The 22557-nt window shown below is 37.6% G+C and overlaps 1 protein-coding gene across 1 annotated transcript in view; it reads left to right on the plus strand.

Annotated features, from left to right (window-relative positions):
* Positions 1 to 22557, plus strand: part of TRPM6 (transient receptor potential cation channel subfamily M member 6) — a 170777-nt gene that overhangs the window by 138934 nt on the left and 9286 nt on the right. Inside the window, exons 28-36 of the mRNA XM_055272224.2 lie at positions 29 to 149; positions 3142 to 3233; positions 4791 to 4849; positions 7594 to 7619; positions 11355 to 11405; positions 12875 to 12940; positions 15712 to 15998; positions 16270 to 16352; positions 17090 to 17295. Coding sequence (XP_055128199.1) covers positions 29 to 149; positions 3142 to 3233; positions 4791 to 4849; positions 7594 to 7619; positions 11355 to 11405; positions 12875 to 12940; positions 15712 to 15998; positions 16270 to 16352; positions 17090 to 17295 — 991 coding nt within the window. The remainder of the gene's footprint in view (positions 1 to 28; positions 150 to 3141; positions 3234 to 4790; positions 4850 to 7593; positions 7620 to 11354; positions 11406 to 12874; positions 12941 to 15711; positions 15999 to 16269; positions 16353 to 17089; positions 17296 to 22557) is intronic.

Genomic DNA, 22557 nt, shown 5'->3' on the forward strand with positions numbered 1-22557 from the left:
GTGTTCCAACAAATGTCTTTCTCTCCAGATCATAACAGTCAATGCCTGCTCTCAGAGTGACCAATTGAATCCAGAGCCAGGAGAAAACAGCATCTCTGAAGAGGAGTACAGCAAGAACTGGTTCACAGTGTCCAAATTTAGTCACACAGGTATGTAACATCTACAGGCTTGGATCCCAAAAACCCTGGTGGAGTTTTCTCAGGGTACAGTCTTTAGACCATTGGCGGTCCCTCCTGTTCTTTCACATGGAGATAAGGGAAAGAGAAGGTGGCTACACTCTGTAAGGAAAATAGCATTTTTCTGTTTCTCATTTTTATGAAAGGGACAAAATTTTGTTTGTCTAAAGGACTCCAGGAAAGAAAAATTAAGATTTAGATAGTCTCTTGTATTCAAAGCTGTTGAACCTGACTCAGAATGTTTTATCCAGACAGCATTCATTTAGTCTGAATTATGGATAGGGGATTGTCTAATTTTATAAATTCTTAAAGTACATGTGACATTGATATGGACCGCTACACAGAATTCAGTGGGTTAAGTTATATTTGGTTATTTACTACTGTCTACATTTAGTGTTTATTCTGTGGGCAATTATCTCTTAATAAGCTTAATAATGGTGTTTGTAGAGGAGAGAAGATGGATCAACCAGCTAGGAATGACTATGGATGGTGGTCGTGGATGGTGAAATAGGTCTGGACAGGTAAGATGAGGGCAGATTGTGAACAGAAAAGATAGCAATGATAAGAACTTTGGACTTCTTGTATTAGATAAGAGACATTTACCAATTTTTAAACAGAAAGGACTAAGTGATTAAGTAGTCATAAGGTTTTAAAAATATTTAAAATACTAAGTTTAAGGTACAAGTAGACATTGTATTGAAATTTATGCTGTCGGACTTTTCTAAAAATCTGCTTGTTCATATGGTAAATGGTTCTCAACCAAGGGGTGATTTTACACGTTCCCCTCACTTTCCCCATGGGACACTTGGGAATATCTGGAGATATTTTTGTTGTCATAACTAAAGTGGGGGGAATGCTCTTGCCACCTAGTGAGTAGAGGCCAGGGATGCTGTTAAACATCTTAAAATGAACGGGATAGCTAGGTCCTCATGACAATTATCCAGACCAAAATGTCATTGCTAAGGTGGAGAAACCCTGACTTTATGTTTAAAAATACTCAGTTGTCTGTTAAATCACTGAGAATCAAGTGGTCTCTAAGCTGAAAGAGACATTTAGAAATTAAATTAGTCAGCACCTCCTCAATTTATAGATATAGCTTGAGAGCTTAATTTACCTTGACTTTAATCATACCATTTACTAGAGACCATAAATTTGGATAAATTAAATCCCACACCTAAAGACATGACTCCAGGACCAATTACAAATAGATTCATTTTATTTATAAATGTCATATATTTATATTATATATTAGGTATTATATTTTTTATAAATAGTATAATTTATGTTTAGGATATTATATATAATTCTCAAATCATTTAAGTTCTTTCCAATGAATTTCAAACATCGAGAGATGCAAGTGGCAGGAGGTTTCTGGGAAAGAATCTCATTAAGTCAGATGATCAGAGGGGGAGGTAAGGCTAGGGAAATAGGTTGATCCGAGTGCCCGGCTAATCTGAGTGAGTAATGAGGCCCACTGTCTTCCTTGAACCACATCCAGAGTTGAGAAGCTTGTTTTTATGAAATGTGTCTGAGTTAATAATTAATTGAAAAAAAATTAAAAAAAAAAAGTCTGTGGATAGGCAGATGCCCTGTCAGGTAGCATTCTCTCTCTCTGTATTTTTTTTTTTTTTTTAAATACAGCATCTGGCACCATCACCCAAGCTGGAGTATAGTTACGTGATCACAGCTCACTGCAGCCTTGACCTCCTGGGCTCAAGTGATCCTTCCACCTCAGCCTCCTGAGTAGCTGGGACTATAGCATGTGCCACCATGCTTGGCTAATTTTGTTTATTTTTTGTAGAGATGGGGGTCTCACTATGTTACCCAGGCTGGTCTCAAACTCCTGTCCTCAAGTGATGCTCCTGTCTTGGCCTCCTAAAGTGCTAGGATTACAGGCATGAGCCAGCTACTCCACTTGGCCTTCAACTAGTATCTTTTATACTTCTTGTGTACTTTTTCTTTTTCCAGCACAAAATCATTAGGGAAAAATGCAACCATTATCTCTTATTTTTAGTCAGGACTCCTAATAAGTATTATTCTCAGAATTAATCCAACCAAGTATTCATTAAATATTTATTATGCATCTACTATATGTAGCAACTCTGTAGGTACCAGCTACAAAAAGAATAACAGTAATGAACCTCATCATCCTTTTTAATAAAAGGCTAAAAATTAAATCTATTTATTTGATGGCATTCCTTTCTTTTTTTTTTTTTTTTGTTTGAGACAGTCTCACTCTGTTGCCCAGGCTGGAGTGCAGTGGCACAATCTTGGCTCACTGCAACCTCTGCCTCCGGGTTTCAAGCGATTCTCTTGCCTCAGCTTCCTGAGTAGCTGGGATTACAGGTATGCGCCACCACACCTGGCTCATTTTTATATTTTTAGTAGAGACACAGTTTCTCCATGTTGGTCAGGCTGGTTTTGAACTCCTGACCTTGGGTTATCCACCCGCCTTGGCCTCCCAAAGTGTTGGGATTACAGATGTGAGCCACGGCGCCCAGCCTCTATCATTCTTTTGTTGTTGTTCTTTTTAAGTAGTCTACTATGATGTTTGATGCAGTTGCTAAGGAAGGATTCCTAACTAGACTAGGAATGGAATTAAATTTCACATATTTTAAATAAAGCATGTGCAATAGTGTGCAGGATAAGGTAGATATAAAAAATTACTAAAGGTGTTGTCTTCTAAGAGGACAGTTTATGGATCATTTAATTCTTGACTTCAATAGAGAAGTGTAAGTTGTTATAAATGTGAAAGTATAGAAGAATAGAAATAGAATATATAGTTTTCAACCTCTTGAGAAAAAAAGGATAAAGGAAACTTGGTAAAACTTGCTAAAAACAGAAAGGGAAAACGATATCCAAGTTTAAATGAATGTACTGTGTTCAGATTTTTCTATTTGGGAACTGTGATTTGAATGTAACACATTTTCATGTATTTTCTAATCTTTCTCTTCCTCTTTACAAGGTGTAGAACCTTATATACATCAGAAAATGAAAACTAAAGAAATTGGACAATGTGCTGTACAAGTCAGTGATTACCTAAAGCAGTCTCAAGAGGTAAAAATATTTTAGGAGTTAAAAAAAAAAAAACATTCGAGCATGCAGTGCTACTCTTGACTATGCCCATTTTACCTTTATGTCCCTTAATTGGCTTCTACTTTTTATTGACAGTCTGTTTAATCTTTTGTTTTGAAGCTATGCTCAGTTGAATTCCTGTTCTATTTTTTCAATCCCCTCCACATTATTCTTTCTTTGATATTCTTCTTTATGCAATTTACCTATCCACTCAATAATTTATCCTGGGGATGTTCAGCATGAGAGAGAAAGAATTCAGGAGTTTTGGTAATTGTTTTCAAATATGTGAAAGTTGTCATGTGGAAGAAAAATAAGCTATTTTCTATACACTTTTAAGAGGTAGATCTAGAATCAACATATAGAAGCTACTGGGAGACAGATTTCAGCCCAATCTGAGGAGAAATTTTTAGCAATTGGAGCTTTCCAAGCATGGAATGATTTATTTCTGGAAGTAGTGAGTCCCTCACTAGTGCGATCAGTCAAGCATAGGCTGAACAAACCTCTTTGCAGGCATGATGGAGGGGATTAAAGCCTTGCAGGGTAAAGACCCTTAGTGTTTCTTCAATGCTGAGATTCTCTGGTTTTGCGGTCTGTTTTTCTTGCTGTCTAAAAATATGGGCCTTGTTTTGTGTCATCTGCCATGTGGGAAGTGTGAATAGTTAGCTTAACCCAAGAAACCTAATTTTAAATCTTTGTTTGAATATTACCTGTTTGAACTTGAGAAGTGTTGAGACATGACCTTTATGGCTAACAACCTTAGATATTCTTGTAGGAATAGGATCTGTGAAAGATTTTCAAAGTAAAGTGTCAGACTACTTGAGGGTAATTGGAAGCAGGGACGTGTGTTCAAATTCTGGCTCTGCCACTTTCTACGTTTCAAAGCTATGTACATCAGTTAACCTACGAGCTTCATTAGCTGTATCTCTAAAGTGGGACTAATGCCATCCTTATAAGATTATTGCTAATGGACAGCAAAAATAACAACTATGAAAAGGCCTACCTAGACTAATGCCTGGAGTATACTAAGTCTCAGGAAATAATTGAATTTGAGCAGGAAATCAAATGAGGTAAATCCAAGGTAATGTTATTTTAAATAATCATCATGACCTGAGATGAGAATCTTTTCATAAGACATAACAATGTGATGATCCGTGTTGTCTGTCAACTTGTACTTTCATTTCTCTCCATGTCATTAGCTGATTGTGTATGCTCAGTCCTGATTAACTGATTGTGTATGTTTAGTCCTGATTTTCTATGTTCGGTCTGTAAAAAATTTCATATATTACATTTTCTGTTTGAGATCTCCTTAAAGGTAATTTCATCCTGTTAAAGTCCATCAACACACTGAGTTACTCTGACATTGCCCTAACATTATGCATCTTTCTAGCTTGAGTTTAGTATGTTTTTTAGAAGAAAAATATTCAGGTAGATGAAGAGAAAAGAAAGATTCTCCAAGGAGCGTGTTTGGCAGATCATTCCTAGAAACTTAGGGTGGGACTATGTTGAGCACACATGTAACGGCCTTTCCCTTCTGCTCAGGATCTCAGCAAAAACTCTTTGTGGAATTCCAGGAGCACCAACCTCAATAGGAACTCCCTGTGAGTATTTCTAAATGTTTATCTTTAAGAGTCTTTGGCTTCTATTTTTTTTAACTTGGTTAGAAACAAAGGTTTAGTTTAGTCAGAAAGGGAGAAAAAAGAAGTGTGTGTCAAATGACAGTATTTTTCTCTTGTTAGCAGAATGAAAATGATTTCTTCTCCAAGTTTTCCTGTTTCTGGCAACAAGATCTCACCTGAGTTCCTTTTAAGAATATAACGAAACCCATACTCCTACAACAAATTAAACATTTGCCTTTTCAGTGTCAAAACACACATGGAATAATGATTATCATATCTTTTTGGATAGATAAGATTGTGAATTTGCATAAAAGAGTAGAAATAAATCTGTCTTGCTTAAAGAAACAGACTTAGACTGAACACCTGATTACGTTTGTTCTTTAATTTTAAAAATAATTATTTTTTCCTTTTAGTTTATAAGGCATATCTTTTTTGTTTTTGGTTTCTCAGTAGCATCCTAATCATCAAAGCAATAACCGAGAAATATTGAGACAGAGAGGGAGAGGAAGACGGGTTGGAGAGAGAAAGAAGATAGAGAACTCACTTGAGTATCTTCCTGGAATTTTATTAGTATATATCTAGAGAAATAAAAGTTGTAAATCAACCAAGCAAAGATTATCCTATTTTATTTGTAGTATTTTCTGGACTTTCCTAGTTGCATCATCACATTAACTATTCATGCGGGTAGAATTCAAAACCATCTACTCTATGGAAGTGCCAGTTGATACCCAGCAGGTAGAAGGTGGCTTTCAGTTTGCAGTCAGCTCTGTTTAGAGATGGTCTTTCTCTAGGGCTCCCATCATGGACCTTGTGCAAGCCTGCCTCCAGACTTAAAGGACACATGACTTTCTTCTCCCAAAGGTTCAGTAGTTTGTGCTCATGCAGAGTAGGGGTTTATTGCAGCATGAAATTGAACAATAATCTTAATTGTACTTTCTTAAGGACCTTAAATACTGAAGATATTATTTGAATGTATTTATTCAGACTTGCCTGTGGCCACTTGTGCATTTGAGCAGGGCAAGTAACAGTTTAAAGAGAACTAATTTCAGCCTGTGAACATTTAGGGGCCACGTGGGCTAATGAAACTGATTTGTAGGCTTGTCCAGAGACATTCACAGACTCATTTGTAGGCATCTGCTTTGCATAGTTCAGGAACCCTTTAGTTTAACTGATCCAGAAGAACACAAACACAGTTACATCTTATATATATTGTGTGATCACAAAGCTAATTAAAAAACAACAACTGCTTTTCAGTTAGCTTCAGATGTACACAATAAATGACTTACATACATATCTGGTGCTCATTTTTCTATAAAAACACTTGCAGCGCTGGAAAGTTACTTCTTTATTGATACGATAGGGATTAGATGTAACTAATACTTCTCTTTCAAATATATATACAGTCATGCATCAATTAACGACAGGATACATTCTGAGAAATGTGTCATTAGGTGATTTCATCGTTGTACAAGCATCATAGAGTGCATTTACACACACCTAGATGGTCTAACCTACTACACACCTAGGCTATATGGTCTAGCTTATTGTTCCTAAGCTACAAATCTGTACAGTATGTTACTGTACTGACTACTGTAAGCTATGGTATTTGTGTATCTAAACACACAAAAAGTACAGTATAAATACAGTATAAAAGATAAAAAATGGTACACCTGTATAGGATGCTTACAATGAATGGAGCTTGCCGGACTGGAAGCTTGCTCTGGGTGTCAGAGTGAGTGAGTGGTGAAAGAATGTGAAGGCCCAGGGCATTACTCTACACGACTGGAGACTTTATGTGTACATTTAGGCTACACTAAATTTATATAATTTTTTTCTTTTTTAAATAATCAATTAACCTTAGCTTTACTGTAACTTTTTAACTTGATAAACTGTAAAACATTTAAAAATCTTTTTGACTGTTTTACAATAACACTTAAAACACAAATACATTGTATGGCTGTACAAAAATATGTTCTTTCTTTATATCCTTATTCTAGAAGCCATTTTCTGTTTTTAAATTATTTATTTATTTTCACTTCTTAAACTTTTTAAAAATATGAAGACACAAATACACTCATTAGCCTAGACCTACACGGGATCGGGATCATCAATATCACTGTCTCCTGTCTCCTCATCTTGTCCCACTGGAAGGTCTTCAAGGGCAATAACACGCATGGAGCTATCACCTCCTATGATAACAATGACTTCTTCCGGATACCTCCTGAATGACCTGCCAGAGGCTGTTTACAGTTAACTTAAAAGAAAACATAAATATAAGGAGTACATGCTAAAAGAATGAAAAAGAGCATAATATAATAAATACATAAACCAGTAACATAATCATTCATCATGATCATCAAGTATTATGTGCTGTACATAGTTGTATGTACTATATTTTTATATGACTGGCAGCACAGTAGGCTTACTTATGCCAGCATAATTGCAAACACATAAGTAATGCATTGCGCTGTGACATTATGATGGCTAAGACATCACTAGGTGTTGGGAGTTTTTCAGCTCTGTTATAATCTATGGGATCATTGTAATATATGCTGTCTGTCGTTGACCAAAACATCATTAGGCAGTGCATGACTGTATATGTATTTCACATGTATATAAAATATATACTTTGTGATGTCACTGTTTCACGTGCTGTTTCCTTTTTTTGGATAACTGTAAGATTTAAGGCAGCATTATCTAAACAACTTCATTTTTTTTTCAAACAGGCTGAAAAGTTCAAATGGAGTTGACAGTAAGTTTTTCTATTTAAACATTTTCTTTTTTATTTTTTCATCTTTTTAATAATGAGGTTCACTGTCCTGCTGATATTTTTGTCATTCTTGAAATTGTATTTATGATTTTTATCTATCATGCAATGTAGAAAGTTCAGTAGAAGAGTAGAAAGTTGAATATCTTTCTTCAGACAAATTGGGATTGATGTCTGGTTTAAAACTTTTTGAATGACCGTTTCTGACTGTTATTTCCCCATTTTCTGCGTGAATGAGAGTATAACCACTGAGCTCATTTTGCTCACCAACTCTTACTGTCCTTTTGTTTTTTCACACATTACTCATTAAGAGCCATTGTTATATGGGTGCCTTTTCCTGTAGGGTTTTAGTAAGATCCGGGGCCCCAAATGGCTAAATAGGATTAGGTCATGTGAGACAGCTCCCTGGTAAAGCCACTACAGCTACTCTCAAACTTGACTACAATTTACAAACTCCTTTCCACATTCTTGACTCCTTGATGTAAAGGCACCTTCGTCTTCTGTCTTCTTGTTCCATCACACTTTCTTGGGTTTCCAGTACTCCCCCACCTCCTTTACAGTTGATTCCCTCTCCTCAGCCTACTAACAAATTTAGGTTGTTTTCTATACAAAAGAAACAAATAGTCTTTTTCTTGGTTTACCTAGCTTTCAAGCTGCCACTCCAACCCTTCACCTCCAAATTAATTGAAAGAGCAATTAACATTTGATCTTCAGCCCATGGGGTGTGCCCCATCACTTTCCTGAAACTCCACTACAGCTGCTAACTCACTTGACTCTTCTCAGTTCTTGTTGAACTCGTGGCATTTGATATTGACCATTTTTCCTTCATGGCACCCTCTCTTTTCTATGTTTCCTTGAGGCTCTTCTTCTTTGGCTGTTCTACTTCTTTGTCGACTTATTTTGATCTTTCTGAGAGTCTCTTGTTCCTTCATGCAAGCTGGAAATCTTAGTCATTTACAATCTCCTTCCTACCCCATTGCTCTTAGCTATTAACCTTGCCTTCTAACTCTGTCCCTCCCCTGCCACTCCCCACCCCCACATCTTCCAAGCGATCTGTTTGGTCTACCCTACTGCTCCTGCCTTAAAACCACCATTATTTATTTTCCAAAACAAAAGTGTATACTTTCATTTGCCCTTGAGTTTGTCTTAGCAGTCTGATTGGTTTGTCTCCTTTTAAACTTTCCTATGTTTCTATCAGAATTATCTTTATGAATGCTAAATCATCACTCAGGTAGAAGCCTTCAATGACTCCCTGTTACCCAAAGGTAGACTGCAAACCCCTGAGTTTTTCCTCAATGCTCTTGAAAGCTGGATCTCAATTCAAATTTCCAGGCCCATAGGCATGATCCCTTTCATTCATTACTTCTGCCTTGCAGAATATGACTGACCACATAGTAACACCTCCATGTGGAGGTCTAAAAGGTGTCTCAAACAAAATGTTCCAACACTGTCCTCTCTCATCTCAGGAAATGGCAACTCCATCCTCCCAGTTCCTGAGGCCAAAGTCTTGCAATACTTGTCTTCCATTTTTTCACATCCTTACATCCCATCTATCACTAAATCTTTCAAAATATATCAAGACTCTGATCACGTTTTGCTATTTCCACATAATACCATTTTTTTTTTTTTGAGACAGAGTCTTGCTTTGTCGCCCAGGCTGCAGTGCAGTGGCGCGATCTCGGCTCACTGCAAGCTCTGCCTCCTGGGTTCATGCCATTCTCCCACCTCAGCCTCCTGAGTAGCTGGGACTACAGGCGCCCACCAAGCCTGGCTAATTTTTTGTATTTTTAGTGGAGATGGGGTTTCACTGTGTTAGCTAGGATGGTCTCAATCTCCTGACCTCGTGATCCACCTGCCTCGGCCTCCCAATGTGCTGAGATTACAGGTGTGAGCCACGGCACCCGGCCATAACACCATTTTTAAGCAATCATAATCTCTTCCTTGGATTATAGTATGGCCTCCAAACTATTGCTCTCTAGTAGTCTTTTTCCAGAAACAGCCAGAATAATCCTTTTAAACTGAAAGTTGAACTGAGTCACTCTTGCTCAAATGGCATTCTTCCTCACTTTGCAAAAGCAAAGTCCAAGCCGAGTCTACAATACCCTGTCTGCTTTCCAGCCACTCCCCAACCTCATTTCTGTCAGTGCATTTCACTGTGGCTGCTAGACTCTCCTTAAACATGACAAGCATGGACCTGCCCCAGGGCATTCGCACTTGCTGTTACTTATCACTGGAATACTCTTCATTTATTCATATTGCTGCCCCTCTCTTCCTTCAACTCTGTGCTCAAATTTCACCTTATGAGAGAGGCTTTGCCTAACCACCCTGTATAAAACAGCAACTTTGCTATCCCCATGCTTTCTAACTCTCTTAAGTTGATGCATACACACATACACACACACACACACACACACACACTATACTATGTCCACTATATATTTATTTTCTATTTCCTTTTACTAGAATGTAACTAGAGACTTTATCTGTTTTGATTACTGCTCTTCCTCTTGAGCATAGACCAGTGCCTGGCACATAGTAGGTACTCAATAAATGTATATTGAATAAATATGAATATGGTCTCACAGCTCCTTAAGCAGTGAAGCCAGGACTGAAACTCAGTTTTATCAGACTCAGATGCCCATACACTTTAAGCATTTCACACTGTTTATGAAGGCCCTACCTTCCAGGTGGAATTAATGTGTTCCGTATACCTCTGTACATACCTTTATTACGTATATTACTTTAACTGTATTGTGATTATAGTTACCTGTCTCTCTCTCCTAATACATTTGCTTTTCGGTAGGGGGGGAACCACGTCTTACCCATATCTCTCATGCCTAGTATGATCCATAGTGGGAGAGGAATACTTTTTGTTTTTATTGATGACTTCAGAAAGAAACAGTCTTTTCTGCTGATCTTACTTTTTTGCCAACACTCCCTAAAGGAAGTGATTCTCGTTCCTCTCCTTATCCAGCAACAGAAACCCAGAGAGATCTGCGAAATTGGGCTCATTATGCAGCTTACTCTACGAGGTATAAAGCAGTTGCCATCATGAGACCAAAGTTCTCCACTTTAATTTTGATTTTATGAAATAGCAAAACTTTTTCAAGGGGTTTCTCTAGAGCCTTGTAATTTAGGACTGGAGCAGACAGAAGAGAATGAGTTAAACTTGGAAGAGGTGTTCCCAACACATAGTCCTTGTGTAACCAAACAAATCTCTTGGTGCTATATTATCCACCCTCTTCTTTGTTACCAGTATATAGCTCTTAATGTGTTTTCAGCATTTTGTTGTTATTTTAGGTCAGTGAAGTAGTCTGTTAATAACTTGGTATTAATACTGTCTTTCTACGGGTACTGCATCTTGGTAGGGAGCTCAGAGAATCATGCTTCTGGGATGTCGTGAAGTATGATGGGCAGCTGAGTGCCTTCTGCAACCCAGAGGTGTAATTGGTTCAGAGGAAATACATCTTTGAGGCTAATATTACCTGCCTTTCTTCAATTCCCTATATAAATATGTTTGGAGATATTACATTGATGATTGGAAGCTGTCAGGATACCATGCGCAATAATGTGGTTAAAAAATATTAGGCAAGCTTTTTCGAATACTGAGAAGCCATTCAGATTAACCTGTTCAATAATAACTTTGAAGGCAATATATTCATAAGCATGTATTTATCTCCAGCCACGTAATTAAAATGCCAATCTCCTATCTAATTTCAGAGATCTCAGCCTCCTTAAAAAGCCCTCAAGAGCCTCACCATCATTATTCAGGTAGGATGCATGTGCACATAGACATGTCAGCTGAACTAAACGTCTGTGCTTCTGCATTTGTAAACAGAAACATTGACAAATTCCGTGTTACTGACATGGCTCGCAACTTGAAAAGTTATTGTTCACTTTGATGGGAAGAACATTCCAATTTCTAACTTTGCCATTGACTTGGGAAAACAAGTTTTCAGAATTTAAGATAATTTGGATTTTTGCAAAATGTTTGCATTCTCAAGTTCCAGATAGCAAAGTAGAAAGATGACTTTGAGATCTAAAAATTCTTTGCAAGCTCAAAGCAGCCCCAAACCAGAGATCTCAATGTTTTGGACTGGGGAAAAGGCAGACCTGAAAGTAGTTCCTTGAGGGAGGGTTCTGTACCCTCAATGGGGCCTCAGTGAGTATGATCACTGAATGAAGGCCAACCCCACAGAGTGAGTTCAACAGAGATGTTATTAAACAAAGATGTCAAGGGTCTTGACTCTCTTAAGCAACATCACTTCACAGTACTTCAGTTGTCTTTCTTTCAAAGTGGGAATAATTGTACTTGCCCTTCCTGAGGAACAGTCTGCCAAAGGGCTAGTTGAGAATTAAGAGGAAAACACTTTGAAATGCAAAGCAATATAAAAACCAACTGGACTTGTGCCGTTGGATGGTTTCTTGGGAGTCATTGCTCTCAGTGTTGGATGAGATAATACATGGGCAAGCCTTTTACAAATCTAAAGCTCAATACATGAGTAAGAGCTTATTGGTGCGATAATTACCGTTATAATTATATGAGGTTGTTTGTTCAGGGTCTAGTAATAGATTGCCTTATCCTGAATTCTCCTTGGTAGTGAATAGAGTTGCAGTGGATTCCAGACTCCTCAATCCAGGCTCTTACAACTGAGTTTTTCAGCTCGGCAGTAATCTATTATTTTGACTCCAGCTGTCAACTTAAGAAAGTCTCTAGTGAGGAATACTGTAACTCATATTGACTCTGATCTTTTAGGCTATAGCTCTTAACAGGAAAATGCAGATCACTTGCTTCTAATTAAAATCGGTCTTCAGCTCTCTCTGGAAAAAGAAGATGAACTGTGCAAAGTGAACAGTAGGTGTCCCCACAGTCCACTGTGCTTTGGATTTGCTTTGGAAAGGAAAACCAAAGTCCACAGATTAAAATGCCATTTAAAAGAAGGTTCCACATATGTATGGATTAGGATGTGATTTGGTATTCAGGAGAGTGGAGGTGATAGTCCTACCTCAGACCGTGTGCCATAATCTCATATTAAATGCCTCTAAAATTGGGATTTCTTTCCTGTTTAAGGCATAATTTATTTTTAAGACTGTATTATAGATTATATTTTTGATAATGGCAAAAGTAAGAGGTCTTTGAAATTAAATAGCATTATATGAATATATTGATGTGGAGAGGCTTTCTGTAAATTCAGCCCACTGATGCATACTTAAAATAGAAAATCTGTTTTTGTTTGCAGCCATTGAAAGGAATAATTTAATGAGGCTTTCTCAGACCATACCGTTTACACCAATCCAACTGTTTGGTGAGTAGCATTTCTACCTTCTTGAGTTTATGCCAGGACAGAGGCATAAAATCTGAGTGAATCAAAGGAGAAACCACATTGCATTATTTTAGTTGAAAATTTTGTTTTGTTGATAGTTGTAGTTTAGTGAGATTCATTTCCTAAAATGGAAATTCTTGTTAACTGTCATGGCCAGCATTCAGTGACAAAAGCTAATACTATGGGAATAAGACCTGTAATGAGCAGCAGTTGGGAAGAAAGCAATAATATTGCACCTGGCATTCACTGACTCAAGGCTGGAAGTAAGTAGGAAAGAAAAGAACAAACCAACCATTTATAATAAGCACAGGAGAAAGCGATAAATGTCAATATGGTGAAAGCCAACAGGCATCTGAAGAGAAATGCTTTGTGTATTGTTTTTTGTTTGTTTTGTTTTGTGTACACTAATTGCTCTTACCTCAGACTGCAAATGTCATTTTAAAAGTCTGGAGTAGTAAAGAAAAACAATCTCACCCTGGCTAAAGCTACCAAAATTTCTCTGTCTGGCAGGATAAGGCATGAGCAAGTTGACAATATAGCAAGGGTCCTCAAACTGTCCTTGATCTTGATTCTTCTCACACTGTTCACATGGGAACAGACCAGATTGGCTTCTGATTGTTTTTATTTATTTATTTTTATTTTTATTTTTATATTTTTCTGAGATGGAGTTTCACTCTCATTGCCCAGGCTGGAGTGCAATGGCGGGATCTGGGCTCACTGTAACCTCTGCCTCCTGGGTTCAAGTGATTCTCTTGCCTCAGCCTCCCATGCAGCTGGGATTACAGGCGTGCACCACCATGCCTGGCTAATTTTTGTATTTTTAGTAGAGGAGGGGTTTCACCATGTTAGTAAGGCTGGTCTCAAACTCCTAACCTCAGGTAGTCTAACCGCCCCAGCCTCCCAAAGTGCTGGGATTACAGGCGTGAGTCACCACACGGGCCGGGCTTCTGATTGTTAATGCAGATGCCTTCCCCTTCCATTTGGCCCCATGGCTGGCTTTGTAAATCAATAGCTCTGCTTTAAAGCCTCTAGGGATTTAGAACTCCAAAGAGATCTTCAGTGGCATTTATCTGGGTGCCAAGAATAAATATTTGAAAGGTTTGAAAAGTTGTTACTGAGCATTACCTAGATGTGTTTATTGGTGAGGAATTAGATGCAAGAGTGAGAGAATGGATTCCTTTTCTTGGTAAACCAGTACCGTGTTTATATATATATATATATTATATATATAAAATATATATATTATATATATTATATACATTATATATATAAAATATACATATTATATATAATATATATAATATATAAAATATACATATATGTAATATATATATTATATATGTATATTTTATATATTATATATATTATATATAATATGTATATTTTATATATATAATATATATAATATATATAATATATATAATATATATATATATATATAATGAAGCAAAGGTATAAGGGGGAAATGAAACACCAGCTGGGGCTGGACAGAAGTTGTATATAAATTATGTTGCTCTGTTAGGAAACATTAAACACTGACTTGGTAGTGTTTAGGTTCAGCAGGAATTTTTTCCTCTTCAGCAGCCTAAAAGTGGAAGCTATGTAGCAGTTAAGTAGTATTTTGTGTCTAAAATCCTTTAAGTGGGATTGAGTTTGTATCTGAGGTTGTAATTCACTTTAGACATGTTAGCCTATTTAATCTTTACAACAGCCCAATGAAAACAGTATTTTCATCCCCATTTTTCTGATGGAGAAATTGAGGCTTTAAGTAACTTGTCCAAAGGCACAAAGCAAGGAAGGAGAGGCTCTGGGATATGACATTGGTACTGTTTGACTCCAGCTGAGTTAGACCATGCATTTTCAATGAAGTAATATCACCCCTAAAAAAAAAATAAGTTTTTTTAATGATATAAAGCACAGATCTACATAGAGTACACATAAGCAGATATACAGAATATTTTTAATACAAGTTGAGCTTGTATTAAATTCAAACTGAAATCCATCTGAAATCCAAAATGCTCCAAAGTCTGAAACTTTTTGAGTGCTAATGTGATGCCACAAGTGGAAAACTCCCACACCTGACCTCATGTGACAGGTCAGAGTCAAGACACTTTCAAAACTTTGTTTTGTGCACAAGATTATTAAAAATATTGTGTACAATTACTATGAGGCTATATGTATAAGGTGTGTATGAAACAAATGAATTTTGTGTTTGGGCTTGGATCCCATCCCCGAGATATGTCATTATGTATATGCATATATTCAAAAAATCTGAAAAAATCTAAAGTTTGAAACACTTCTGGTCCTAAGCATTTTGGATAAGGGATATGCAACCTGTATTAATAGGTCATGAGAAGAACAATTAGAAAAGAATGTCTAATTAGGCTCCTTAGGAGGATGATAATGAACAACACCATCAGGTTAAACCGTCTCTTTAGAAGTATTTGTCTTTAACAAAAGAAGCATATCCTTACCACTTTGTTTTTGTCCAGTTATAGTCTACAGTAAGAACAGCTTAATTCTTTTGTATCCTCTGATACTTGTCCCTTCTCCCCTTCCCCACATCTACTAGACAATAAATAACATGGAAACATGGCCAGATACATGTCCTTATTCTGTTCTGTTCCCTGCTAATCCCATTCTCCTCTGGTCATTTGGGTAACTGAACTGATTCTGCATTGATATTTAGGATACTATCCATATCACAGACATGAGGATCTTATTGAATTCCTAGCCTTCACTTCTCTTTGCAGCAGGAGAAGAAATAACTGTCTACAGGTTGGAGGAGAGTTCCCCTTTAAACCTTGATAAAAGCATGTCCTCTTGGTCTCAGCGTGGGAGAGCGGCAATGATCCAGGTATTGTCCCGAGAGGAGATGGATGGGGGCCTCCGTAAAGCTATGAGAGTCGTCAGCACTTGGTCAGAGGATGACATTCTCAAGCCGGGACAAGTTTTCATTGTCAAGTCCTTTCTTCCTGAGGTTGTGCTGACATGGCATAAAATCTTCCAGGAGAGCACTGTGCTTCATCTTTGCCTCAGGGTAAGTCTGAAACTCAGAGACCCATAGCCCAGAGGGACAAGTCAAAGAAAAGAGATCTGGCTACATCCTTATCTAAGGCCCATCTTCAACCCAAAGGGGAGCCTATTATTTTTTAGAGGTAGTATTGCTTTGTAGGACTTTTGCTTTTGGGGTAGGCAGTGGTGGGAGTTGAATAAGGCTAAAAATCACATTCGGGTAGCCTATAGTAATTTCATGATCATAGCTGTACAACAGTAAATCAGTATTTTTATCAGTGCTCCCTATTTTGTAGGAAATTCAACAACAAAGAGCTGCTCAAAAATTGATCTATACCTTCAACCAAGTGAAACCACAAACCATTCCCTACACACCAAGGTAAGAAAATCTTCACACCTTGGCCCTTTATTTCAAGTAGGAATTTCTATCTATGTCTTCTCAGCCCATTACTCATGAGAAATCTTATCCATGGGGAAATTCCCCATAATCTTATTTTCGGATTCTTCCTTCCATAATTTCGGAGACTGGCAAAAGGAGAATTAGAGACCCCAGAGATACCTTGGTGTTGATCACTGGACTTAAACATGAGTGGAAAAAAGAGGTTCAGAGGCTGTAACTACGATTTCAGTTATGGGAAACAGACAGATCTTGGGTGTTATTAATGTCCAGGGGCATTATGGTAGAAAAATTATTCTTATTGTAAGCATGGTCTCTTCCCCCCAATATCTTATAGAAAGTAGGAATATTGTAAGAATAAACTCTTGTTACTTTCACTTCAGTGTCTTCATGAACACTTGCATAATTTGGTGCTGGACTTAGAGTAAAGCTTCATTCTTTCATTTACAAGGAACTTTATAGAGCACAGCATGAAGAGTTGGGTCTGGTACTCATAAAAGAGTTGGAAAGTTGCCTCAAAGCAAAGGGAGGTGGGTAAGCATGGAAAGAAAAATTCCCAATATTTGCATCCTATCCCTTCCATAGAAAGGGCAAGGGCATGTGCATTGAGGCTGCATCATACCAGAGTTAGGTAATCTTTCCTGCTGATGACCGTTCAGTAAGGTAAGTCCCACTTTTGCTGTATTGTGGGGGATCAATGGCCTCTTTTTCCCTAACAGGTTCCTGGAAGTTTTCTTAATCTACTGCCATTCAGCCAACCAGTGGTTGACCATTGAGAAGTATATGACAGGGGAGTTCCGGAAGTACAACAACAACAATGGTGATGAAATCACCCCCACCAACACCTTGGAGGAGCTGATGTTGGCTTTCTCTCACTGGACCTATGAGTACACTCGGGGAGAGCTGCTGGTTTTAGATTTGCAAGGTGATTGATGATGTAGGATTTGATACAACAAGCATGAGGCAAAGTATAAAGAGATCTTGCAAGAACCAGGATGGGTAATATATGGAGTTCCTCTGTTTAGCTTTGAAGGGAGGTGGGCACATTTATTTCAGAGACATTGTACAGTGATAATCATGGAATCTGCTATGTTATTTCCCACTTAGGTAGAGGGAAAATTGTAGGCAGATGATTATTTATTTAAAATGTAAAGACATCTAAATTTTTGAGCAAAATGGGGAATGATTTTTGTAACAAATTTTTCAGTTTTATGACTTCACCTTAGCCTTATGTTAATACTTAGGCATGCATTTATACGCATAGGAACATTTAAATTCTGGGTGTTTTTCATGATTTTGAGCTCACTGCTTTAGCAATTTATAATTTAGCTTGCTCTCTTTGCTGTATCCCTTGTTATAACTGTTCATGAAAATACACAGACTGAGAGAGGCAACGCAGCACACTCTTATTTAATGGAAGCCTTTGATCAACACATCTCCTGGCTATCAACACCTCACATGTGACTTATAATCCTGCGGCACAAAACAGAGTATCTCCAGCAGGCTTTCCTTGCAGGGACAGAACAAAATATGTATTGAGGTCAACGTTTAGTCCTTAGGCTCACTGACTAGGGCTTTGGTTTTAAATAAGAGATTTAGTCCAGGAAGTTCATAGAAGTTACCTCATTTAATCCTAGAAGCAGCACCTTGAGGTAAATATTATGGGAATTTAGGCCCAGAAAGTTTAATAACTTGCCCAGAGTTGCACAGCTACTTAAGGGGTGCCGGGATGCAGACTTAAGCTGTTCTTAAGACATCCCTGTTCTTCTCTTTTCACTGTTCTTTTATTTCTTTTAAGAGTTTCATATGTAGAGGGTATAACGATCTTACGGTTTGTTTAAACAACTTGGGCCTTTTTCTTGTCCTGTCTGACTTTCCCAACTCTCTGGTTCTGGGAGTCTATGCTGAAAGCCAGGCTTGGAGGTTGGAGAATGTAGAGATAAGCAGACAGTCCTGGGGCATCATGAGCAATGTCCGGTAAGACTGCAAAGTCACTTTGATTGAAACTTGTGTCACATGCTCAAGGATGTGACACAAATTTTTAAACTACATGTAAGTGCATTTTTTAAATGACATATAGGTGCTTCTGTCCTTTCAGATTTATGCTGCTCACAGAGTTAAATTATATTTCTAATTCAATTCAAACCCAATATTTTAGGAAGCAATATAAACAAAGTTAAAATGACCAAGTTGATTCAGCTTTTAAACCAGCAAGTACCTGATCCATATAAACCCAGAGCATCGATGCCCAAGGCATCTATTTTTGTAGCTCAAATTGGAGAGAGGTTGATTGTTTTCATCTGTATTTGACTGTGCTTTGAGTTTTGGGTGGAGTTGTTTAAAAAGGAAAAACAGAAACACACACACACAAAAAAACAACCAAAGAAAAACTTTAAGGAATTAATGATGACTCTTCAGTGTGTTTTGTATTCCACTTGAATAGGTTTTTGTTTAATGATGTTTATGTTTGGGGATTTTTATGTCTCTTAGTAATCCAAAGTAACATTAAACAGGACAAATGCTGCGTTGACAGTCTTGAGGGAAAAAGAGAATTAACTTTATTCTTTTAATGGGCAATTATGTGAATTGCAGAAATAGGCCACTCCAAATAAACAATGTCAAAATATTGACCTTCAAAGAAGGGAAGAGTGGACATCATAGAATGAATGTGATGAAATTTGAGATACTTATCAGAGAGTTTTGGCCAATTGGTTAGACCTGGATTTATGGAAGAATGTGAATCCTGTAATAGTAATTATGAACAGTTACACTACTACTACTAGCTGACATTTACTATGTTTGTGCCAGGCACTTGGCTAAAGGTTTATGTGCATTATTATATTTAATCCAAACCATGTTGGAAAGGGAAAATAGAATGTGTTTTTAAAATCTCTTAATGGTTTTTGGTTCAGTTTTATATTGTATTTAATTTATTTGTATTTCTAGTCTTTGGAGAGATAATGCACACTGTCTGGGTGGTGGAAGTGGAGACAGAGGCTCACCAGCAGCAGTTAGGAGGAGGAGCTCTGGAGTTGCAATGCCGGAGTCTGACTTCTGGCTCCACTGTGAATTAGCTGCATAAGATGGAGGAGCAACCACCTTGAGTCCCACTTCCCTCATTTGTAAATGGGGAAAATAGTATTAGGCACTTAAGCCATAGAGTTGTTAAGGGCAAGAATTGAGGCAAGTTCCTGATACACCGCCTTCAGTAAATGTTAGTAATTGTTGCTGTAAGCATTAATCTCTGTGTGACTCTTTAATATGGAGTTTAATCTGCAGTTGCAGGGAGTCCACCCTCAGCTGTGTGGTCCTGTTGGTGCTGCAGAGAGACTGCAGCTTCAGCTTCTATAGAAGAAGGCCCTGCTCAGTGTGCTGTGGTTCCCTACCGCTTTGAGAGAAAGGAGTGTGAAACACTCGAGCAGTTTATTCTTTCAGTTTCTTTTCTTCTCCTCTTTGCTTTCTTCCAAGAGAGTGCCAATAACTAACCCCAGAAGCTGCCACACCAGGTCAGAAACTGTACTCTAAGGAGAGACTTGATCAATTTCCAATCACTTGTAATTATGCTGAAGTTTTTTGCTGTCTTTCCACTTAAAAAATCCTACATGTGAGGGCCTGAATCATCATCATTAAAATCCAACCTTTAGTTCCCAGCAACAGAAATTAAAAACAATTATATTTCAAATTACAGTGGTTTATAGCATTTTTTTAGCTCATTGTATTTTTCAACATTAATTTGGAGATATTAATATTAATTTTTAGAGATACTAATTTTTTTATTCAACAAAGCAGTTTCCAGAATGTCAGCATTGGCATCGACATCATCATCATCATAAATTCTGCTACTACAAAAAAGGTAGCTTCTTTCCACCAATGTACAAGTTCATTGATGTACTCACCGGTGGTTGGGATCAGAATGTCAATCTTGAGTTCGTCATAAAGGCATGCTGCATATTACCTGACATGAGCATTTACTCTCTTGAAGTCAGATTAGTACTTGGGGCTGCTCTTTTCTCCTTTTCTTTTCTTTTCCCTCTCCTCTGCTCTCCATTCCTCTCCTCTCCTCTTCTTTCTTTTTTGGTTTTTTTTGAGATGAGGTCTCACTGTGTAGCCAAGGCTGGCTGGAGTGCAGTGGCACAGTAATGGCTCACTGCAGCTTCAACCTCCTGGGCTCTAACGATCCTCCTACCTCAGCTTCCTGAGTTAACTGGGACCACAGGCACACACCACCACACCTGGCTAATTTTTGTATTTGTCTGTAGTGATGGGGTTTCACCATGTTGGCCAGGCCAGTCTCAAACTCCTGGACTCAAGAGATCTGCCTGCCTCGGCCTCCCAAAGTGCTGGGATTACAGGTGTGAGCCACCGTTCCTGGCCTATTCTCTATTTTCACACATTGAAAGGTCCTTCTGCCATTTGTGTGCCCCAAAATATGTATTTATTAATCTTTGGACTGTCAGATTGGGTTTAGGGGTATAAAGTTTTGTGGATACTCTTTACCCTCATTCTTATAAGGAGTTCTGTTCCTTAGGGAACATAGTACTTTAGGGAAATGAGATAATCAATCAGAAACATGATTTTACTAGTGGTAAGGAAATAAAATTTCACTTCACAAGAAGTTCTTGATAGAAGAGAAATAATACAAGTAACAGTGAATATTTTTTTCAGCTTCTTAGGGGGCAGACACTTTGCTAAGTGGTTTGTGTCCAGTAGTTAATTTAATCCTCCCAGTAACCCTGTAAGATTAGGCCCATTATTATTCACAATTGCAGATGATAAAACTGAGGTTCAAAGAGATTAAGGGAGGTATCCAGGTCACCCAATTTCAAGCTCTAGGTTATTTTTCTAAGGAAGTCAGTTTCATAGGGTGAAAGTCTATAAGGATTACATTTTCTTATGAAAGGTTTAGCAGATTGTAAAACCTACAGACGATAGCAAAAATCTTTTTAAAATATACTGGCTGGAAAACATGAGTTTTCTCAACAAGTAGAAATACACTAAAATTTACAAATTTTATATAATTTTAAAATAATCTTCCCACAAGGTTTGTTGCTTTCAAGCAAAGAGAAGCAGGGTTGATTAGAGAATGATCTCAGAAATTGCTGGATTGTGCCCAAATCTTACTGGCTGGCCTGGAACATTTCCACCAATGGAAGTCAGCCTCCTCACCACTTGTATTTTAAAAGAGATTCACTTTAGGTGCTGATTCCTGTTTTGATAAATTTTAGCTTTACATTGCACCTATGTTACCTTTTTAGGCTTTAGTGTCATCTTTTTTTCAAAGGTAAATTTTATTGAAGACTTATATACATTTAGAAAATTTACATAGCATAAGCATACATCTCAAAGAATTTTCACAACTGAATACACAGGTGTAACCATCACCCAGATCAAGAATTTGGTGGTTTCTATTCTACTGTTTATAAGTAGAATAAAAGTATAAGTATGTGGCTGGGTGCGGTGGCTGACGCCTGTAATCCCAGCACTTTGGGAGGCCGAGGTGGGCAGATCATCTAAGGTCGGGAGATTGAGACCAGCCTGACCAACATGGAGAAACCCAGTCTCTACTAAAAGTGCAAAATTAGCTGGGTGTGTTGGCACATGCCTGTAGTCCAGCTACTAGGAACACAAACTTTGGCTCAGCATTAATCCCATTTTGACCATGTATGGACTGTGCAAACTCTGATAGATGACATAATTGGTTTGAACATCAGTGTACTCATTGATGTAAATGAGGATAAAATGTAAAATGAGGCTACGAGGATAACACTTTTCTTTTATAATTGCTGAGAATTACAAAAAATAAAATTAGAATATCTGGTATATACAAGTGGTAAATGAATGACAGATGCCACTATCAGTAACTGTGAACACACCACTAAAACAATCATTTGAGGCCTAGAAGTTTATTATAACAGAGGGTTTGCGGGAAACAGTGCATTAACTAAAATTTTCAAACATTTCTGAACAATTTTTATAGTGCATTTAATTTACATGATTTTTTGAGAATTAAAATATTTAATTTTTTTATATTTAGTTTTTATATATCTTTATATATTTGGGGGTACAAGTATAGATTTTTTTTACATGCCTTTTTTTCCTTTTCTTTGAGATGGAGTTAAGCTCTGTTGCCCAGGCTTGAGTGCAGTGGCGTGATCTCGGCTCACTGCAACCTCTGCCTCTCAGGTTC

Source organism: Symphalangus syndactylus, chromosome 3 (genome assembly GCF_028878055.3).
Source record: "Symphalangus syndactylus isolate Jambi chromosome 3, NHGRI_mSymSyn1-v2.1_pri, whole genome shotgun sequence".
NCBI lineage: Eukaryota > Metazoa > Chordata > Mammalia > Primates > Hylobatidae > Symphalangus > Symphalangus syndactylus.